Here is an 18,532-nt window from a genome sequence, read left to right as displayed (position 1 = left end):
TCCATGGTGGAGGGGGCACCCGGAGCCTAAGGAAGAGCCATTTCTCTATGGCCAGGCCTCCGTTAAGGAAGAGGCCCCAGAGGGCCCCCGGGATGGTCAGACAGAGCCCTACCCTCAGCCCTTGGCCTGCGGCTCCTCTGTGAAGCCTATCACTGGGCCCCAAAACCTGCTCCTTGTAAGCCTGTCTATGCAGGTCCCCAGGGCCACCCTCCCCACTCTCCTCCCCTCCTGCCTCCGACTCCCTGAGGGCTCCTCCAATTCAATCAGGAACTCAAAAAAAGAGATATCTATGATTTCATCAATTCACCAATACAGGCTTCCTCCCTGCCTCCTCGGGGCGTTCCCATGGAATCAAGATGCCCAGTTCCCCTGTCTTTAAGGAACCCTTAAAGCAGCTCAGTTCCCCACCAGGTCCCTTCCCTTCAGAAGAGCGGGAGGAGGGGACAGCTGGGTCACAGAGGGCAGCATCCCACCTGAGGGCGTGCACTTCATCCCTAGCCTGGGACAGACACAAACACAGGAAGGGGGTCAGCAAAGAGAGGTGGCCTTCCAAAGGACATTCTCCACCCAGGAGGGCCCCCCTCCCACAGGCATGCTAAGAACGCCAGGTCCAGGTGCCAGGAGCAGACCCCCATGAGCTGAGCTCCGAGAGGACCTGCAAACCCAGATGCCAGTTCGGGGACACACCGGGGAGACACAAGTGCCCCTGTTAGCACGCAGGTGCTGGAGCTAAGCTGCCGTCAGAAGGTGGCCTGTGAGCATGGAGAGTGAAGGAGAGGGTCAACGCAGCCAGGGGCACAGAAAGACTTGGCAAAGAGTCTGCTGGCCAGGCCTCTCTTCCCCAGACATGGTCAAGGTGGGTGTCCCCTGGGCAAACCCTGGAGCCGTGAAGATCTGCCAGGCCCTGGAACCCATGGCCTCGGTAGGGAACCTGCGCCAGTCACTTCCAAGCTCATCTCGCAGACAGCATCCCTCTTTTCAAACTTCCACGTCTCCCGTGGCACCTTGGTGCTGCCCCAAGTCCAATCGGAGTGGGGAATCCAAGATCCCTGCAACTCTTTCCTGGATCCAGGACAACAGGGAGGGGGAATGGAGGATGTGGGTCCAGAAGGGTCCCCTGCCCCGCCCCATTTTCCAGGCTCAGCCACGTACTGACTTGTCCCCTCTTTTCAGTAGCTGGCAGAGAGTCCTAATTGAATTTGCAGTAGGGCTGAGAATGAAAATAGAAAACCCTTTACATGTCTGGGATTAATTTATCCCTGATGATGGCCACGTTCACACGCTCCTTTCTGCTTGGGTTTCCAGAGCAAACTCTGGCTGACTATGTGAAGCACGTCCGCACACACACGTACACACGTGCACATGGAGAGAGACGTACGTCTGATGCTCGTGTGTGCCCGTGCCTATGTCAGTGTGTGACCAGATCCGAGAGCAGCAGAGTGCATCCCCGGGGAGTCTGAGCGTGACCAGGTGTGACTAAATGACTGGGTCTGTCTACAGGGTCTGTCTCCACATCTATAGGGGACACCCATTCTGGTCCTTAGGGGTGACTCTCAGCCAGCCCACCTGAAGGTGGCCAGTGGAATAAAGCATACCACTGGCTGAGAAAGGAACCCCCAGACATGGTGTGGGACAAGGGGAAGGGGCAGGTGGCTTGAGAGACAGGATGGGATGGCGGTCACCACCATGATGTCAGGCAGCTGCGTGGCTTCTCTCTGCTCCTTTCCCACATCCAGGGAGAAAGCCCTGCCCTTCTCAGGCAGAGAAATGGAGTGACATCACCCCGCACTGGGGGAGGCCTCCAGGGAGGGAACCCCCTCTCGCCTGCCCTGTCTTCCTCAGCACCCCCCTCCTGCAGCACCCAGGTGACACAGAGCTACTTCATTAAAGTGTGACAACTTCCCTCGCTTGCCCAGGAGCACCCACTAGGTAGGCATCGTCTCAGGGAGTCCTCACGACACTGGGGGGAAGGCCATCTTCATCCCTGGGTTCAGACAGGACACGTGACCTCGAGGGCCAGTGTCTTGCCCAAGGTCCCACATCCCAGTGCTGAAGGCAGGACTCGGGCTGCCATGTGTCGGATCCCAGGGCTCCTGCCCTTAGCCACCAGGCTCTAGGAAGATCTCCTGTGACCAGGAATCAGGCTGCGAACCCTCCTGTAGACTGAAGGAGACTCAGCCCCTGAAGCGCTGCCAAACCGTGTCTGAGCTCGAGTCTCCCCAGAGAGAGGGCTCCCGAGCTGGCCATCCACAGTCCCACTTCAGCGAAATCCAACAGGGTGCTTTCCCTGGGGTTTTCCATGGTACCGTCCTTCCATCGCCCCTGTCCTGAGGTGTCTTTGCCCCTCCCCTCCTATTCTCTGGGGTAATCCCAGATGGAAAAAGGGCTCCAAGAGAAGGCAAGGAAACAAGAGATTAGAGTCACAAAACACACCAGCAGGTACTTTAGAAAACTGTCACCTGTTGTTCGTGGGATTTCTTGCTGTGCTTTGGTCTGTTACCATTTGTTCTCAGTCAAGTTCCTTTTGAAGAGACCCCAGGACATGTCTGCTGAACCCAGCAGTGAAGGAAAAGTTCCCTGCCTGGGCCTGAGCTGAGTGGTGGCATGATTGGACACCTGCGGGATCCCATGGGGGCCTCTGAGCCTAACGGGGGGCAGAGGAGTGTGGGACAAGGGGACGGGGCAGGTTGCTGCTCCAGGCCACTCACAGACACATGGAGAAGAGCCAGGCTGGGGCAGGCACTCAGCCCACATCCTCAGAGCTGAGCCAACCCCTCTCCCCACAAATACACACAAGCCAGCCCTCAGGGTGTCGGACGGTGGTGACCCACAGAGTCTGCAACAGCTCCTGCCTTCTGAGGAAAATCTGGTGCCAGGCTTGCCCAGCTGGGCTGGGTGGTCTGGGTGGGCTGTAGACCCTCGCCTTCTTCTCTCCCATATTCTAAATCAGCCTGGGAGCCACTGGGGAGGGCAGAATAGAAATGGAGCAGGTACTGACCATGGATGAACTATAAGCAAACTGAGAAGATGCTCCAGCCACGGCAAGACATCCTTGGTCACTTTCATGTCCCTGCTGACCCTTTCCGTCTGTCTCTCTCTGTTCCTGTCTCTCACCGTGAATCTGTCTCTTTTTACATCTGTCTCATATGTTGGCTCTTTTACACACACACACACACACACACACACACACACACACACACACACACACCATGAAAACCTGAGACCAGAACAAAGGCAGAGACACAGGTCTGAACCCACGCTGGCCAAGCCCCAGGAAATAGGAGCTATCGCTGTTTTCCCCAGAGGGAAGGACAGAAGCTCTCACTCAGGGAAGAGGAGGGAGGGGAGAGTCGCTGCTGCGCTCATTTCAGCCGCAAAGGGACAGAGCATGGCGGGTGAACCCCTGCCCTCACCCAGGCCATTTTCTCAAGCGGGGAAACATCTCCTGGGCTGTCACCAGGTCCCAGGCAGGGGATGCCCACCTGGCTTCTCTGGAAATCCCATAATCCCGCATTTATGAAACACATGGAGAGAAGATTGAGACAAGTTCAAGGTCCCTAGGGTAGAGGCAAATGGAAGGGGCAGCCTGGGCGGGGCTTTAGCTCTTTCTAGGTCTTTCCTCCTCCCTGTCACCCTATCCTGGACTGGCCACATAAACACAAAAAAGGGATGGAAAAACAGAGTATGTGCAGATATAGGTATGCATGTGTGCTCTGTGAATATTTGCATGTTTGCCTGTGTGTTCGTGTGTGCATAGATGCGTGTGCATGGGTGCGTGTGCATAGGTGTGTGTGTGTGTGTGTGCATGTGTAGAATCTCTCAAAAATACCAGCAGAGGAAAAAAGAGAGAGGGGGAGGGAGAACTGAGCATTACAGGTACAAAAGGCTTATCAAGTTTTACTGAACCACTTTTTAACAGATGAGATTTATTCTCCACCTTGCAGCCCAAATTGATCTCAAATGTTGAGGACTAACTGAATTTCAGAACATAAAATCCTATTTGAAACGCCTCTGCGGGCCTTGCCTGTTTAAAGAGAACTTGCAATGAAACATTTAAAGTCTCTTCGGTGGAGGAAGCAGACATCTCATTAAGGACTGATATGCCATTTCAGCCCCAGAGGCTCAGAGGGGTGGGGGCGATGGGTCCCCAATTGCTGAAGCCCCAGTGACTGGGGAGATGGAGGGAAGAATGAAGTAGGAGCTTCTCTTGCCGGTGGAGGATGGAGATTTTGAATGAGTAACAGCCTCTGAGCTGTGGGCTGGAGTCACCCAGGGGGTGGGGGTGGGGGGAGCCCAGGGCTAAGCAGTCGAACAAGGTACCTGGAGCTCAAGAGAAGAGCTGGGTGAGACGAGGATTCACCTCTGAGGACCAAATAAAGTCGGATGACAGGGTGAGGTGACCAAGGAGGTCTGCAGTGTGAAAATAAGGGCCAGGAAAAGAGCCCCAAGGAACATTCTAGACCCACAGAGAAGAATACTGAGAAGGCCCCGTCACAGAAGGGGAAGAAACCCAGGTGACCAGGGAACCAGGGAGCCAAGGACAGGCAGAGTTTACCAAGAAGCGGAGCACATCCCTGTTCCCATCGCCGCTAAGGGTCCTGAAGGACGAGCGTCGGCAGACTTAACAACGAGGGCTGGAGGGTGCCCTTGGGTGAATTAGAAAAAGGTGCCCTGTCCTCAAGTGATTTACTTCTATCAGAAAACTACTGTAACACACTGGTTTTATTAGAACAAAACACTTTACTGCCATCTGTGGGGACATTATTATAATAAATAATAAGCATATGATGTCTTGGATGTGGGGCCTGTACACAGCAGCCCTGCTTCATGGTGACTGTAGTAAAACTGGATTTTAGGGAACAGAATGAAACTCCCCAGAAAGGATACTGTGGGTACCATACCACCCAGACAAAAGGGCCTGGCACAATCAGGAATTTATGATCCTGCCTCACAAGACATCTGGTCTGGAGGTGGGGCAGTTCCAGGCTGGGTTCTTTCTCCAGAGCTTCATCAAGAACCAGGTCCTTCCCATCTTCCTTTCCTCAAATTTGTCTCAAGACACCAAGATGGCAGCTACAGCTCCTGTCATTACATTTTTTTTTCCACAAGATTAAGAGACAAAAGATGAGTATATGTCTCCTTTTATATCCTTCTGTATTTAGGAGCAACCCTTTCTAGCAGTGCCCCAGTCCCCTCCTAACTCCACCACCTTCCCCTCATATCTCATTGACCATAAATGAGTGACATGCCTCTTCCTGAGCCAGTGGCTGTCAAGGTCAATGGCTTAACCTTCACAGTGGGTGGAAGGGCGAGGTGAGGATGTGGATACAACCAGCATGGACGGTGCTTTCCAGAACTTTGCAAAAGGAGGAGAGAGACCTCCCCCCTAGTTAGCTGGGAGATATGGAGGGCAGGAAGGGCATTTTGTTCGTGCTGTAAACACGATTGAACGTCCTTATCCAGAACGGACTTGATGAATGGGACCACAGCTGACCCCTCATAAAGCCAGACGGTTGGGAAGCACTTGGAATCTCTCTCCCATCCCACCACTCCCCTAGCCCTGACAAGTCTGTCCTCAAATCCTAGCAAATTATCTGACCATCATTTTTGGACTCCACTGTCTCTATGCCAGGATATCTCAACAGCAGTACTCTTGACATTTTAGACTGGATAATCCTTTGTTGTGGGCAGTGGGGTAGGGATAAAGGGGCTGCCCTGGGATTTGTAGGATGTTTAGCAGCTACTGAAGGCTATAAGCAATCTCCACCTCTCCTCTGTCAGTTATGACAATCAAAAATGTCTCCAGCCAGGCACGCGGGCACATACCTGTAATCCTATGGAGGCTGAGGCAGGAGGATCACGTTTAAAGCCAACCTCAGCAAAAGTGAGGCACTAAGCAACTAAGTGGAACCCATCTCTAAATAAAATAGAGCTGGGGAAGTGATTCAGTGGTTGAGTGCCCCTGAATACAATCCCCAGTACACCCACCCCCAAAAAAAATCTCCAGGTATTGCCAAATATGCCCTGGAGGACAAAACTGCCCTGGTTGAGAACCACTGTTCGGTATCCATGTGGAAATTCCTAGGGATCTTAGAGCCTGTTTCTGGTTATGGCCTGCCTTTGGGCAATTTGTTCCCTCCTATTTTTTGTGGAGGGAGGGGTACTGGGGATTGAACTCCGGGCACTCAACAGTGAGCCACATCCCCAGCCTTATTTTGCATTTAATTTAGAGACAGGGTCTCACTGAGTTGCTTAGTGCCTCACCTTTCCTGAGGTTGGCTTTGAACTCTATCCTCTTGCCTCAGCCTTCCAAGCCACTGGGATTACAGACGTGTGCCATCCTGCCTGGTTGCACTCTCTTCCCTTTTCATGCGTTCCCTCCCCTGCTTTACCCTGTACCTCCTGTCCTTCCGACAGTGTCTGTTCCTGTCCTATTTCCTGCTTCTAGGGAAGACAGCACCCACGTGTGTCTTGCTCAACATTCATCTCCAAAATCTAGCACCGTGTCTGCGGACAGCCCTCTCCGTCTCTGTCTCCGTGTACGTCTATATGCATAGGCAAATATAGATGCATGCATATTTCTTTAATGAATGAATGAATGAATGAAAGACAGGAATGAATGATTCACTCTAACCTCACCTGTCAGATAGTCCCCAGTTGGTTTCTGGATTCATGAACCAGCCTTCTACAATGGCCCTCTGCAACCGGCCACGCAGCACCCTGAGCAATTGCTCTTCAGCATTTGTGACCAGAGACCACTTTGAGAGTAAGGTGGGATCCCCATGCTCCTTGCCAGAGATAGTTGGCCATAGCTTGACTTGTCTGAAGCCCATTCTGAGTCGCCTGGGGACTCCTGTCTCCCAAGATAAGAAGTAAGCTAGAGGGATCATTAAAAAAAAAAAAAAAAAAACAGGCTGCTGATCCATCAGTGGAGTGTTGAGTCCTCTTGTGCTTCTGCATTGCCTCCAGAATGAGGCAGGTGTGCACACCTGACCCTCCCCTTCCAGCCCCTCTTTCTGCTCATCTCCTGAGCCGCGTCCCTGCTGTGACCACACCCTGGACAGCAGAGCTCTCTGACGGCTCCAGCTCACAACTCGGCCTCCACCTCTATCACTGGAACCCCCTTCTCTTAGCCTCTGGGCCAGTCCAATCCTCTGCTCAAATAATGTCCCTTCTGGAGAGCATCTCCTGTGCCTCCTCTCCACAGGGCAGGACACACCCCTTCTGGGACACTCCTCCTATCAGGAGACAGTTTTCTGTCCTTGCTGGGAGCCCTGGGAGGACAGGAGTCACAGGTAACTCACTGCTGATCCTCGGAATCTGCTCTGGGCCTACCACATGAAGCACCTCCACACTGAACATGTTTGCTGGGCAAGTATCCCCTTAGCATCCATCCCCCAGACCCCCCTGAGTTTTTCTTATTGGCCCATGTGATCCCAGGAAACAGCTTCAAGCCCAGTTTTGGAATGAAGCCAGCTATAGCTAAAGCCAACCTTGAGGAGGGCAGAGCAGAGAGAAAACACAAACTCTTAGTGATCTAGTTGAGAAGCTGGATGAACCCTTGCCTGAAGCCGACCCTTGACATTTCATTTCCATAAAGCCCTTAAGTTCCCTTTACTAGGTTGAGTGGCCTTTTCTAATACCTGCAACCCAGAGTGGCAAGGACAAAACATCTGAGTCAATGGAACAAATGGGACAATGACCCTCAAAACCCTTTTAAGCCGGCTGATAGTTGCATGGTATGCCTTTATTTGCGCTTGCCTTCTGGGCCTGGAAGAAAAAGCCGGATCTTCTTTCCAGAGCTAACACCCTCCTTACCTTTTCCAGAAACTGATTCCTTTAAATATTCCTTTAAAAACACCCACCCATCAGGCAAACCCATACTCTCTCCTGTCTTCCATCTTTCCTGATTCAGGGGCTTCCTTCTCTCTACCTTCACATGTTCTCAGTCCTCTCCACCCTGCAAAGCTCCCTTGGCCCCTCCTGGAGCTGCAGCCCCCCTCTTGCCCACTCTCCTGCAGCCTGCTCTGGAGGCAGCCTCCCCTTCTGCCGCACACGGGCCACACTGCACATGCCCAGCAAGAGCTCGCCACCTTCTCAGCCTTCCAGGAGCGCTCTGGATCCGGCTCCCTGCTGCGTGTTCTGTGTGAGTTGTGGCTTCTGGCTCCAGGGTTCAGGTGGCAGTGTTTCAGCACTGGCCACACAGTTCTTGGGGCTCACGGCCACATCCCACCTGAATCTCCCCTAAAGTAGAATCACTCTGTTCAGAAGGTACAGCTCCCTCCCCAAGGTAATTACTGGACATCACCCCTCTCTCAGCCACCCTCCAACCTCCCAATCCGGAGGGCCCTGATCTTGGGTCCCCGAGTGCAGGGGAGAACCAAGTGGGGCTGGAAGGTTCCCTTGGGGACCTTGGGGCCTGGGTGGGACCGGAAAGGAGGCTGGTTTTCCAGCCCTGGGGTGAGCGGCGGAGGCCACATTTAGAAGCCACCTTCTCCAGCTCTGCATTTTCCAGCATGTTCCTGCTGCTCCTTCCGAGTGAGCCTGGTTTCCTGAGGAAAGGTCAGACCAGTGGGGAAGGCCAGGCCTCAGACTGCAAGGAAAAGCTGTCTTTCTCCAGCTCAGACCTTTAAAGCAGAAGGAGGAAGCAGTGGGAGGGGTTCCCAAGAGTGTCAGGGACAAGGCTGGCTTGAGCCAGAGCTCCCGCAGCCCGCTCAGCCTGGAGCGCCCAGCCTGACTCTTCTTTTTTGTAAAGTGGAACCTCTTCCTCAGCATGACCAAGGAAACCAGACGGTTCAGGTGACTGCCCACCGGAGCAAAGGGCAGACTTGGAAAGGAAGGAGGGTACTTGAGTGAGGAGAGGGAGGGGGCGAGAGGAAAGGAGGCCCAGAATGCTGGTGGTGAGGCCAGCCAGACACCCGGCCTCCAAGCCCCCTACCCCCAGGCAGCCTTGTAAAAGCAGCTCCAGGGGCCCCGCCCACCTGCTCCTCCCTCTAAAAGGCCATACCAGCAATGGTGGCACCCCGGTGCTCACCTGGTCCACCCAGACACACCCCTCCCCTGCCCAGCCACCCCCACTCCCCTCCCTGCTCAAGTACACAGTCAATGCACTCTGTGGTTCAGTCTGTTTTATACTGAAATTATATGAGCTGATCCAAAAGGGGATCAGACTGGGGGAGAAAGAGATGATGAAGTGGGTGATCCCAGGGCAACACGTTCGTCAGTCACTCTTGCAGCAGGTGCTATCCACCCAGCCTGGCAGGAGGGTCAGGCTGCGGAGGTCTGCAGGAGCTCGGCTGAGCTGGGCGGACGAGGCAGGCCAGCCCTGGCTAGGAGGGCAGCCCGCGCCCCCGTCTCCAGAACAGGAGAGTCCTCAGCTGAAGGGCTTCACCAGCTTCATGGCAGCATAGTTCTGGAGGGAGGAAGGAGGCAGGGACACTTGGTGACCCCTTTCTGGGCAGGCACAGCCAGAGCAGCTGGACAGGTCTGAGTGACAGGTAGGAGACTGGGAAAGGAGGCTCGTGGCTCCTCACCCACCTGCCCACTCCTCGCCCACACCTGCTTCCCCCCCACACTTGGCACAAACTCCACCCTGACTGGCACACCCACCCATCAGGCAGACCCCTACCCTCCTGAAGCCACTCGCACCCTCCCCATATCTAGGACCAAGGCCACCTGAATTGTCCCATCTTCTCTTCCATTAGTCTGGGGCCCACTCCCACTTTCCAACCAGGACTCTGATCCCCAAGGGCCTAGCCTCGGGAGGCCCACCCTGGGCTCTTCCTGGTGCTGAAGGCAGGGCCACAATTCTCCCCTATGGCCTCCATACACACACACACACACACACACACACTCACGCATGGAAACCCCAATCTCATTGGTCACCCTGCTCCCTGCCAGAGAAAGAGAGTTGGGCTGTGGAGCCGTGATGCGGGGCAGGACCAGAGATGGGTGGCCCTTGATTTAGCCCGGCCTGCTGCAGGACTGACAGGAACCTCCCCTCCCCACTCCGCCCTCCAAAAAACCATGAACACATACACAACACAACACAGGGCTCCTAATTGGGACAGTATGTTCCCCAGCGCCGGCCCGGGGAAGCCAACTCTGGAAACAAAGCCGGCCGGCCTTCCCCGCCAGTTCTCCTCTTGCCTCCCCACGCTGGCCCTGCTCCCAGCTGGCTCTGAGGGGGGAGCCGAGAGGAATCAGACAGGCCGCCCCCTCGCCCCTCCCAGGGGAATTTCCAAGAGGGTGGGGGACTGGGCCCACTGGAGGGGAGCAGCCCCACCCTGGGCCCCTCTCCACAGGGCCTGGCTTGGGCCAGCTAGCATAAGCCCTCTGTCCCTGGCATGAGAGCCAGGTGAGGGGCACCAGTCCAGTCCTCACAGAAGTGGGACTGGCCAGGTGACTGACTTGGGTGAAGGGGAGCAGGACTTTCCCAGCCTGGAGCAAAGCCTGCAAGCAAAAGTCCTGCTGCCTCAGTCCCAGGCTGGCCCCTGCGTCCTTGGCGCCCTGGACTAGGATGTGCCCCTCCTTGTTGGCTGTAGGAGAGGGAAGGCAGGGTCAGTATTTAAAGAGGACAATTTCTAGAAAGACTTGAGGGACAGTGATACTGTTAAGGAGTCCAGGAGTCAGGGGAGAGCCTCTGAACAGGACCCCCAAAATGCTACTCAGCTCCTGCCCACATGGCTGAGGCTAAGGCTAGCCCTAGGGACAAAGAAGGACCACAAGCTAGAAAGGACTAGAATCCTTCCCTTCCCACCAGCCAGGCAGAGAGACTCCTTCCCAGATCCTAGGTCTGCCACCAAAGGCCCCATAAGATGGGCAAGCTGGCTGTGGCCTGGGGTTAGGCATAGAAAGGGCCGTGGGGGTGCTGCTTGGGGTCTGCCCCTGCCCTCCCCTGGGCTCTTTGGGAAGAGACATGGCTTGATATGCTGCTCCACAAGGAAGTTGAAGGAGTTCCCCTGGTCCTAGTCACAGTCACAAAAGGCCAGAGCTGACCTGGTCGTCCCCCACCACCACCCCCCACCGCCTCCACCTTGCCAAGGTCACACAAGAAGTCATGGGTGGAGCTGGTCTTGCTGAGTTCAAGTGCAGAACTCCATCTCATTTAATAGCACTTCTCCAACCTCAGTGTGCCCAAATGCAAATTCTGGGGGCTGGCCCAGGACTCTGCATTCTAGCCAGTTCCCTGACGATGCTGGTGCTGGTGGCTTCAGGCCCACGTGGAGGAGCGTGCCTGCACCAGCCCCCCTTCCTAGCCCCTACAGCTTGGGCCTCCTAATGGAATGTTCGATTAGCCACGGTGGCCAGCCTTATTCTGTGGTCGTCCTTATTCGTCCTTATTCAATGTCTCCCAGGAAACCAAGAACTTCTGGTGGCACAGGCCTCCTCATCTCCTCATGCCCCCAACGTGCCCACTCTTCCCAGACACATGTGCTGGCTTGAGAAAGTCTCCCAGCTAGCTGATGGCAGCTGGTATGCCCAATGAGCAAAACCCAGCTGGAGCTGACCCAGAGACAGGAGCTGGGCAGCCTGGGCCGCCCCTGGGAGCAAATCCCAGGCAGAAGTTCTGGGGCCTCGTCACAGCCCAGGTCACCTCCGGCAGCAGCTTGTGCTCCAGGACACCATACTTGAGTGGTTCCTTCTACAGACCTGTCTCTAACCTTGGGATCTCTTTTTCCTTTCTTAAAGAGGCCCCTGAAATGATACAAACTTCCAGGGCCCCCCAATCTGGGTTCACCACAGTCCAGTTTGGCCAGTTGACCTCAACTCTTCTTGCTAGCCCCAGAAAACATGTTAACAAGGCACCCGAGGTGACCCCAGCCAGCGTGGGGGGCCTGGCCCGTAGCTGGACCCATCAGCCATCCTGGTTCTGGGCCTTCTTTCTTGTGTTGGCCCCTAGAGAGCTGGGGCCTGGACATCCGTCCCTCCATGGCTCCTCTCCTCCGTTTATGACATTAGAGACAGCATGGGGTGGTCTATGGTTTCAAGGCTTCCTCCTCTGGGACACACTCTGCCGACAAGGCAATGCCAGCTACCAACCCTCAGCGGGGGAGTCTCCACCCCTTTCCACCTCCTGGAGGGTTCACAGAGCAAAGAGCTGCCTGGGAGTCATTCCCAGCAGCTGCTGCAATGAGGACGAGGCTCCCGGACTGAAGCAAGAAACCAGTGATCCCTGGGCAGGAGCTGTGTGCTGGAGCCAGCCCTTCCCCTCGAGTCTTTGCTGTGAAAATCAGTGTATCCAGGGGCTGGTGACACCCTTCTCTCTACTTTTTTATATAGGTTTAAAATGCTTATATTACAAAGATGTAAAGGACGTGAGAAATCAGGTGTGATCCTGAGAATGCTGTGATCCTTTAAATGTCTGAAGTTCTAGAGACACTGGAGGCTGGGGCATTTTCAGAGTTACCTGTAAAAGCCAGGGCAGACACCTGAGCCCCCCTTCCCCAGGGCAGGGTCCCATGGAGCTGGGACATAGCAGCCATCATTGGTGTGGGCCTAGCAAGCTCTTTGCCAGGTATCAGCTGGCTTCTTACCAAGTGAAAGGGACCCTCCACTGTGTGCCCTGCCAAACTGAGGGGCTCCTGGGCCAGACTCCCCCCTTTCTCCATCCCCACCCCCACTGCAGGAGGCAGGACACACTCTACCAAGGTCTTCAGGAGACACCAGGACCCTCTCCTGGATCCTGCCTCTCTCTTCCTCTGGACTTAGCAAGTGGGGTCCTCAAGGCAGAGTGGCCATCCCCTGTGGTCCCCCCAATTCTTAACTTCCTGTCCAAACCCAGTTTCCACATCGTCTTTCAAAAAGTGTCCCCTGCTCGCTCCATCCCAAGGGGCCTCATCTTTTGCCAACCCCTTGATTACGCTTGTTCCAGGGGCTCGCTGAAGACCGCTGTGTCTCCCTGACAGGGCAAGGACTCAGTTTCCCCCCTGGGACTAAGGGCTCCCCAGGGGTCATCCTTAGTCCCCTCATGGGACCAGGGACTCCTGGGGACAGAGGCTACTCCTCTTCCTGAGGATGAGCTTCCCCAGCAGCCCAACAGCTCCCCCAGGTCGGCACAGCTGCCTCCCTATCGGGCCTGCTCACCGGGAAGGCGTAGACGAAGATGCCCAGGAACAGCAGCAGGATGAGGAGAATGAGGAAGAGGATGAAGGCGCACCGGAAGCGCCGCCACAGGATGAACTTCACAGTCTTGTACGGGGAGGTGAACCACAGGAAAGAGGTGTCAGGGCGCCTGGAAGCAAGACCCCAGGAGTCAGCGAACCTGAGCCTGCAGGTCGAATAGCCCTGGCCTCCAGGATGCCCAGGACTCACCCACGCCCTCAGCCTCTGCCCCTAAACTCAGCCCCTGAGGTCTGCAACCCTGTCCCCAGCCCCTGCTGCAGCATCAGCCCTGACTCTGACTCCCTCCTGTTCTAGGTGCTCTGGAGCTGGTCCCAGACGTCCTCCCCAGGAGCCTTCCCCGGAGCCCACGCCTCAGGCCTTCATCACAGACCCCAGATTTGGGAGCTGCCATGTTGGGTGAGCCGTGGCCCAAGGGCCCCAGAGCAGCTAGCCACTTTCCCAGATGGCCATGGCTGGGCTGCACTCGGGGAGGATGGTGGGAAGAGAACCCAGAGGCTGATTTTCTTTCACTCCCAACCAAGAACCTCAAAACCCTGCCTTCAGCCAGCCCCACAGCTCAAAAGAACACGCAGGATTTTGTGTCCAGATCAAGGCCGTGCTCACGTCTGATTGTACCCCTGGGTCTCACGGCTTTCTTTTCTCTTCTCTGTCTACCAGATCCCAGCATCCGGGGGCAACCACACCCCTCACAGCTCGGCCAGATGCATGGCACTCAGGATAGCGCTGTATCAAAATGAGCCGTCTGTACTAAGCAGGCTGGCTGGGGACATCATACACAGCCCCGAGTCCCCAAGTCTTTTTTTTTTCTTTGTACCAGGAATTGAACACAGGGGCACTTAACCACTGAGCCAGGTCCCCAGCCCTTTTTTATATTTTATTTAGTGGCAGGGTCTTGCTAAGTTGCTGAGGACCTCACTAAGTTGCTGAGGCTGGCTTTGAACTTGCAATCTTCCTGCCTCAGCCTCCCAAGCCACTGGGATTACAGGCATATGCCACCCTGCCTGGCCCCACTTGTCTTTTAGTGACGGTCCAGGAGCTGCCTTTGAGAAGCCCACATCCATTGGCTTGCTTTATTTTCCTAAGAGATGTATGGGATTAAAAAAAAAAAAGGATTTAAAAATTGTATTTGTGGGCAGGAAAAAGCACTGATCTCCCCATTTCACAGATGGGAAAATAAATCCCAAAAAGCCATCTGAAAGCCACAACACCAGAGGACAGTCATGGAGGCAGCATGGTGAAGGGAAAGACCTGGATGAGAGCTAATCAGAGCACACTGGAGAATTTCAGCTTCCTACTTTCCTAGTTGGAAAAACCTTATTTAACTTTGCTTTGTTTTCTCACCTGTAAAATGGGGATAATGACCACCCAACAGGGACGGTTCCCAAGGACAAGGTGTACATGCTGTATGACAGCACGTTGGCACACAACCCCTGAAATGATGCCTGTCACCTGCCCCCTCTCTGAGCCATGTGGGCCTTGTGACCTGTGCATGGCTGTGCATTGGGTGCCCCCCCAGGAGGGCCTGTACCCCTCCAGCTCCTGGGCACTAACTTTGGATCCTCGAGCTTTGGGTTCATGTTGGGTTCGTCCCGTCCCTGGCCAGCAGGCCGCTCCTCATGCTCACTCTCTGACACGATCTCCAAGGTCATTTCCAGCTTGCCCTGTGGGGGGGGGACACAGTCTGATTAGGGACTACCAGGTGGCCTGGAGAGGAGCCAGGCTGGGATGAACATAAGACCACTTCATTGTTTTAATATTTTTAAGATGTAGAGATGTTTCGATGATAAAAGCCGTACCCTCTCCCTGGGGAACACTTAGAATCTACAGAAGTGTATAAAGAAAGATTATCATCCATACCTCCACCGCATGCAGACAAGCAGTCAGTCAGTAACCTTTTATGCCTCAAAGTTGCAAGTGCAGGGAATATCACACTGTATACACAGGTCTACGGCTCGCCCTTTTCACTTAGGAATATATTTCAGCATATAATTATATATTCTTTAAAGTTTGGTCTTTAATGATTGTAAAACATTTCATGGGTGCTTGACTGTAATGTATTTTAGTAAACTACTTATTTTGGTTCATTTAGGTTGTTTCCAACTCTTTGATATTATAAAATAATGCTGCAGCAAACATCCCAGAACTATTTCATTTTATCTGGTTATTTCTTTAGAAGAGAGTTTAGCAGTGGGACAACAGAGTCCAAAGGCATAAATATGGTTACATCTCTAGCTGTATGCTACCAAAGTGCTTCTCCCGACACTAAAACCTCTAACACTCCTAGCAAAGTAAATAAGGAGGTCTGTCTCTCTACGTTCTCACCATTGGTCAGTATTTCTTTTTTGATATCTAATTTAATAAACAAAAAAAATCACATTAAAAATAGTCTTTTAATTACTAGAAGGAATAAACCCCTTTTTTGCATGATTAATGGACATCTGCACTTCTGTGGATTATCCACGGAGGTCCTTTGCTCATGCTTCATTTGGGGTGTTAGTATTTTGTAGTAATCATTACAATTCTCCACATAACAAGGGTATTTTATTTCAAGGGCCACTTTAAGGTTGGCTGGCTGCCTGCTGTTTCTATGTCTGGGATTCGCTTCCTTCTGCAGCTGCTCTGAGCTGGGGGATGGGCGGAAAGAAGGTTCTCCCTGGTCCTCTAATCACCCCCAGATCAAACCTCTCAGCAAGGAGAGCAGAGCCAGGATGATCCCCAGGAGGGAGGGTCCTGCTCCAATGGGAGAGACATGACCCTGTCCATCCCCCAGGAAACCCAGATCACTGTTAGGAACACACAGAATAGAAGCATCGTCCATTATCTATGTATCCATCCATCTATTTATTTTTTATTTATATTTTTTTGGTACCAGAGATTGTACTCAGGGGCACTCTACCACTGAGCCACATCCCCTGCCCTATTTTGTATTTTATTCAGAGACAGGGTCTCACTGAGTTGCTTAGGGCCTCACCACTGCTGAGGCTGGCTTTGAACTCATGATCCTCCTGCCTCAGCCTCCAGAGCTGCTTGGATTACACGTGTGTGCCATCACGCCCTGCCCAGCCATCATAGTCTATTTAATTAAGTGTCCCCTGGGTGTGAGCCTCAAAGGAAAGAAAGGCTGAGGATGGGAACGGGGACAGGGGAGGAGAATGCCCTGGAAACTAGAGGGACAGAGGAGAGGAGCAGGGAGCACGTGCTGCCCGCCACTCTCTAAGGAAGAAACCACCAGGCACCCTCCACCGGGGAGCTGGGGAAGCAAGACTCACCGAGAGAATCTTCTTCTCACCCTCCTCTGCTACACAGGGCCACCAGCCCTTCACTGTCTTCTGCTCAAAAAGGGACACGAACAATTCCGGGTGGAAGGTGTCGTCCAGCTGGTCCAGGGAGCACTTCTCAGCCGTCTTGGCTGGCTTGGGCATGCGGTTGAGATCCAGCTGCAGGGAGCCTGCCACAGAGAGATGTGCTTTGCCCTTGGGTGGCCCTAAGGCAGGCAGGCTCGAGAAAGCTCACCGTCACCTCCTCCGCTTCAATTCATGGCTTAGCCATGGGCCAGATCCCACAAACTGTCCACCCCCCATCTGGAGCCTCTCATTCCCTCCCCAGTTTCCCATCCATCTACTCAGTGTCCACCTGCATTCATCCTGTTGACTCATCCTTAACAAGCCCCCCGCTTCTGCCCTTCACCTTACTACAGACAAACCCATTCACACACAGACGTCTACATTCACCAGGTTTTTTAAAATTACTTTTATCAAGGTGAAATATATATACCATAAATGGATCATCTTAACCCATTTTAAATGTACAATTTGTTGGCGTTAACTCCAGCCACAGTGTTGCAAAACCATCCCCAGTATTTCCAAAATGTTTTCATCTCCAAATAGAAACTCTGTATCCATTAAGCAAAAACTCCCCATTTCCCTCTTTCCTTAGCCCCTGGAGATCTCTAGTCTACCTTCCATCTCTATTATAATTTGCCTTTCCTAGATATTTCACACAAGGGGAATCATACAATATTTGCCCTTATGCCTCTGGATTATTTCACTGATTATGTTGGCAAACCTCAGACACATTATAGTACACATCAGTAACATTCTTTTTATGGTTGAATAATATTCCATTATATGTATATAACCCATTTTATATATTGATACATGTGTTGATGGACCTGAGTTGTTTCACTTTTTGACCACTGTGCATAATACTGCAATAAACGTTGGCATACAAGTCTCTGAGTTCCTGTTTTCAATTCCCTGGGAGCACTGCTGGTCCGATGGTAATCCAGGTGTGTGAGGAATGCCCACACCATTCTCCACAGAAGCTGCACCATGTCACACCCACCCCAGCAAGGTACAAAGGTTCCAACTTCTGCACATCCTCAACACCTCTGGCTTCATCTCAGTAGCATTACTATATTCTTGCCCTCCTAGGAGGTGTGAAGCGGGACCTCGCTGTGGTTCACCCCAGTCTCTTCATCCACCCACCTGGCTTTCCAACCAGCCATCTTGTCACTGAGTCACCTACCCTACCATGCTATCCATCCTCTCTCCATAGCTGCAGCTATTTGGTTCAACCATATCAAAATGCCAATAGGTAACTATTTTTGTCCTACAAAAACAGCAATCTCATGGTTTCACCTAATCCAATCAAATGTGATGGAGTCAACAGGATTGGAGCACGCGTCATGAGGGACTCATGGGAGAGATGGATTGCAAGATTGTTTCCTGGGGCCAAATTGAAGAGATTATTATCATGGAAAGCATACAATGCTTAGTTTCTGTGGCTGGGCATTGGATCTTATTACTTTTCCTGGCTTTCTTTCTTTCTACCCATCCATTTATCTATCTATCCTTTTATCTACCCACCCATGTCAATCCATCTACCTCCCTCTATAGCCTCCACCTGTTCAGCACTATATCTACCCACTTGTTCACTGATGCATCACATTCATCTATCTATCCACCCACATGTCCCTCCACCCAGTGCAGATAAATATTAATTTCCCATTTGAAATATGATCCCAATATAATATTAAGTAAATATCAGAGTATTAAGATACACACACACACTCATACACACACAAATTATCCCATCATGATCTACATTAAAAATAGTTAAGGAAACACAGGATTATTTCTGGATGGTGAGATTATAGATGCTTAAATATTACCATTAAGATTAAAAAGTAACAAGTATTCAAAGGGTATAAGCTATCTAACTATAAAACACGGTATAAAGTGGAAAAGAGAAATCTCATAGAATTAAAAGATAGTATTTGCTAATGGTTTTATGAAGCTTATTTTAAAAAACAAAGGATGAAGTGGGATATGGTCCCAGCTGTTCAGGAGGCTGAGGCAGAGGATCACAAGTTGGAAGCCAGCCTCAGCAATTTAATGAGACCCTG

General features: G+C 52.7%; 1 protein-coding gene across 17 annotated transcripts in view; it reads right to left on the bottom strand.

The window, feature by feature from the left end:
- Window positions 1-9,113: 9,113 nt before the first annotated feature.
- Dysf (dysferlin) overlaps window positions 9,114-18,532 on the bottom strand; it is a 207,897-nt gene continuing 198,478 nt past the window's right edge. For all 17 annotated transcript variants that reach the window (XM_026405156.2, XM_077791802.1, XM_026405158.2 and 14 more), the window contains 4 exons: window positions 16,395-16,573; window positions 14,677-14,786; window positions 13,087-13,234; window positions 9,114-9,412 (listed from right to left, as the gene is read on the bottom strand). In XM_026405156.2, coding sequence (XP_026260941.1) covers window positions 9,374-9,412; window positions 13,087-13,234; window positions 14,677-14,786; window positions 16,395-16,573 — 476 coding nt within the window. In that variant the 3' untranslated portion in view covers window positions 9,114-9,373. The remainder of the gene's footprint in view (window positions 9,413-13,086; window positions 13,235-14,676; window positions 14,787-16,394; window positions 16,574-18,532) is intronic.

Source organism: Urocitellus parryii, chromosome 12 (assembly GCF_045843805.1).
Source record: "Urocitellus parryii isolate mUroPar1 chromosome 12, mUroPar1.hap1, whole genome shotgun sequence".
Lineage (NCBI taxonomy): Eukaryota > Metazoa > Chordata > Mammalia > Rodentia > Sciuridae > Urocitellus > Urocitellus parryii.
Note: the sequence above shows the minus strand (reverse complement) of the source record. Positions and strands in the feature narration are given on the sequence as shown.